The 4,234-nt window shown below is 27.6% G+C and overlaps 1 protein-coding gene across 1 annotated transcript in view; it reads right to left on the bottom strand.

The window, feature by feature from the left end:
• Window positions 1–4,234, bottom strand: part of LOC117177405 — a 38,355-nt gene that overhangs the window by 2,491 nt on the left and 31,630 nt on the right. The window contains exon 5 of the mRNA XM_033368064.1: window positions 2,025–2,380. Within this exon, the coding sequence (XP_033223955.1) occupies window positions 2,025–2,380 (356 nt within the window). The remainder of the gene's footprint in view (window positions 1–2,024; window positions 2,381–4,234) is intronic.

Here is a 4,234-nt window from a genome sequence, read left to right as displayed (position 1 = left end):
CGTTTTCTACTTTTTTATTAAGATGACATTATAATATGCGTATATCAATAAAATTCAAATAAAGACTGATCGCATGATAGATAGCCCCCACAGTGCCCCACACATTGTACGGCACCAAACGCCCAAGCCACCTAAAATAGTTAAGTTTCTACCTAAAAAATAGGTATAATTTTTACACAAATAGTTGAATGTGAAACTAAAAAAAAATCCATTTTTAACGAAAAATAGAATAGTTGAATTTTTAAAAACTGATTAATTATCAACAAAGAAAATTATATTTTCACAAAATATGATTTCTGAACAAGATAAAGAAATATCAATAGAATAGTTGAATTTTCAAATGAAAGACTCATTTTTACACAAATAATTAAATCTTGAACTTAAAAAGATAAATTTTCAACGACAAATAAATTAGTTAAATTTATATTTAAAAAAAAAATGTATAATTTTCAAACAAACTTATGAACTAAAAAATATCAATTTTTACCTAAAAAAGACTAATTTCTTGCCAACATAGATGATTTTTAAATTAAAAAAGATCAATTTTAAAGGAAAGATTGGTTAGTTAAATTAATATTTTTAAACAAATATAATTTTTCAACAAACTTATAAATTTTCAACAAAAATAATTAATTTTCTAGCAAAATAGTTGAATTTTCAAAGAAGATTAGTTTTCCACAATATATAACGGTTCTTTGGTAAAATATATCATTTACAGTAAAATTTTTGAATTTTCGACTAAAAACACTTACTTTTAACCAAATAGATGAATTTTAAACTAAAAAAGAGAACTTTTCAACGAAAAAAAACAAAAGTTTAAACTAAAGTGACGGATTATTGACTAAAATAATAAATATTCAACTGTAACAGATTAATTTTTAAAACAAGGAGATGAATTTTTAACTATATATTTTAACTTTCAACCAAAAAAAAAAATTAATTTTAAGCGCCATCCATCGGACTAAATGCTAAACTAATAATGCACTGTCGGTAATGCAGATTGATGCGCATGCGCAAAAATTCCTTCCGGTTTTTCTGACAATTCCAGGTTTTTTTCCAGATATCTCTCCTTTTTATAGGTAAAATTTTTCATAGTACTATATTAAATTCAATTTAAACCGCTCGCAATTCCTAATTTTTCAAGTAAAATAATTGAATTTTCAACAAGATAGACGAATTTTTAAGCAATTAGTGGAGTTTTCAACAAAAAAACATTAATTTTCAATAAAAAAGACGATTTTTTAACATAATATATTAAATCCCAACTACACAGTTAAATTTTGCAAAACGAAAAAATAAATTTTTGACCAAATATTGTAACTTTCAACTAATTTTTAATCATAAACAGTAACATGCAACAAAAAAGGACAAATTTTCAACTGAATAGTTGGATTTTTAAATAAAAAAAGATTAATTTTCAACCAAAAATGGAATAGTTTATATTTTCTGATAAAAAAATAATTAATTTGTAACTAAACTTGTCAATTTTCTAACTGAAATAGTTGAATTTTAAGAAAAAAATATGTCTTTTCAACTCAAATAATCGATCTTGAATTAGAATATTTTCAACTTTAACAGAAAAAAAAAAATTTCTACCAAAGAAAACGACGTTCAACAAAATAAAAGAATTTTTACTCAGAAAAGACAAATTTTCAACCTTATAGTTGCATTTTGAAAACAGTATATATCAATAACAAAAGACGATTTTCCAACCAAATATATTAAGTCAAAGCTAAATAGTTGAATTTTGAACTAAAAAACATCAATTTTCACCCAAATAGTTGAGTTTTCAGTTGAAAAAATTAATTTTCCACAAAAAAAAAACACTTTGCCTAAAGTGTTCAATTATGAACAATTAATTTTAAGCGCCATCTGTCGGACTGAATGCTCAACTAATAATGCACTGTCGGTAAGGCAGATTGACGCGCATGCGCAAAAATAACTTTCGCACATACTTGAGATAATATATTGCCTTCAATCAATTAATAGATAAAAAAAAAAAGATAATTTCTTTGACTTCTTACCCTTTGATTGAATGCACGAGGACAGATTGTGCAGCCATACGGTTTCTCGCCGGTGTGAATGCGCTCGTGTTTCCGAAGAGTTCCGCCATCGGCGAAGGCCTTCCAGCAGAAGCGACACGAGTATGGACGCTCGCCAGTGTGAATGCGAATGTGAATCTGTTGGGAACTTCGGCTCCCGAATGTTTTGCCGCACTCGCGACAGGGAAAAGAACGACCGCCCAGGTCCTTATTATGCGAATGACGGTGACTCACTAGAGCCCTTCCGTCTGGGAATTCCTCTCCACACTCGTCACAAGCAACCATTTTGTTGCGATGTGAAACCATGTGTCTGCATACAAAAAGGGGGGGAAAAAACCCTTAATCGAAGAAATAAATTCCCGGGTTTTTTTTCGGTTGGCAAGCATTTTTCACGGTCATTTAAATTTTTTAAATTCAAACACTTAAGCAAAAATATTTTTCCATTTGAATGATTGAAAAATTAACTGCAAATTAAAGCACTTCGTATTCAAATGCTCCATAACTTCAGGATGACTATTTTAAATCGAAGAAAAAAAGTCCCGGTTTTTTTCCCGGTTCGCAAATATTTTTCACGGTCAATAAACATTTTTAAATCGAACTTTATTCTAAACAGTAAAATTCAAGTGATAAATAAACAAAAAATTAAAGCATTGGAAGTGGAACTCTTGAATTTTAAACTTTTTCAAATTGAAGCTTAAAAATTTTGTTAACTCAAAAATTTTGTGTTTCGGGAATTTTATAATTCGGTAATATTATTAACTGCCGGCAATTTTATTACTCAGAAATTTTATAATTTGGCAATTTTATTATTCGGGAATTTTCCAATTCGGTATTTTTATTTATCGACAATTTCGTTACTAGCTAATTTTATTATTCGGAAATTTTATTTTTCGGTATTTTTATTTTTCTGCAATTTTGTGACTCGCGAATTTTATTATTCGGGAATGTTATTTTTCGGTAATTTTCCAATTCGGTAATATAAACTGCCGCGAATTTTATAATTTGGAAATTTTATTATTCGGGAATTTTATTTTTTGTGAATTTTCCAATTCGGTAATATAAACTGCCATGAATTTTATTATTACGGAATTTTATTATTCGAGAATTGTATTTTTCGGGAATTTTTCAATTCGTTATTTTTATTTTTCGGCAATTTTGTTACTAGCGAATTTTATTATTGGGGAATTTTCCAATTCGGGAATTTTATTTTTCGGGAATTTTCCAATTCGGTATTTTTATTTTTCGGCAATTTTGTTACTCGCGAATTTTATTATTGGGGAATTTTCTAATTCGGGAATTTTCCAATTCGGTAATATAAACTGCCGTGAATTTTATAATTTGGAAATTTTATTATTCGGGAATTTTATTTTTTGTGAATTTTCCAAATCGGTATTTTTATTTTTCGACAATTTCGTTACTAGCTAATTTTATTATTCGGGAATCTTATTTTTCGGTATTTTTATTTTTCTGCAATTTTGTGACTCGCGATTTTTATTATTGGGGAATTTCATTTTTCGGTAATTTTCTAATTTGGTATTTTTATTTTTCGGCAATTTTGTTACTCGCGAATTTTATTATTAGGGAATTTACTAATTCAGGAATTTTATTTTTCGAGAATTTTCCAATTCCGTATTTTTATTTTTCGGCAATTTTGTTACTCACGAATTTTATTATTGGGAAATTTTATTTTTCGGGAATTTTCCAATTCGGTATTTTTATTTTTCGGCAATTTTGTTACTCGCCAATTTTATTATTGGGGAATTTTCTAATTCGGGAATTTTGTTTTTCAGCAATTTTCCAATTAGGTGTTTTTATTTTTCGGCAATTTTGTTACTACCGAATTTTATTATTGGGGAATTTTATTTTTCGGTAATTTTCTAATTTGGTATTTTTATTTTTCGGCAATTTTGTTCCTCGCGAATTTTATTATTAGGGAATTTTATTTTTCGAGAATTTTCCAATTCCGTATTTTTATTTTTCGGCAATTTTGTTTACTGGCGAATTTGATTATTGGGGAATTTTCTAATTCGGGAATTTTATTTTTAAAAAATTTTCCAATTCGGTATTTTTATTTTTCGGAAATTTTGTTGCTCGCGAATTTTATTATTGGGGAATTTTCTAATTCGGGAATTTTGTTTTTCAGGAATTTTCTAATTCGGTGTTTTTATTTTTCAGCAATTTTGTTACTAGCG

This window comes from Belonocnema kinseyi, chromosome 1, assembly GCF_010883055.1.
Source record: "Belonocnema kinseyi isolate 2016_QV_RU_SX_M_011 chromosome 1, B_treatae_v1, whole genome shotgun sequence".
Taxonomy (NCBI): Eukaryota; Metazoa; Arthropoda; class Insecta; order Hymenoptera; family Cynipidae; genus Belonocnema; species Belonocnema kinseyi.
The sequence above is the reverse complement of the archived record's forward strand: the minus strand, read 5'-3'. Positions and strand labels throughout refer to the sequence as shown.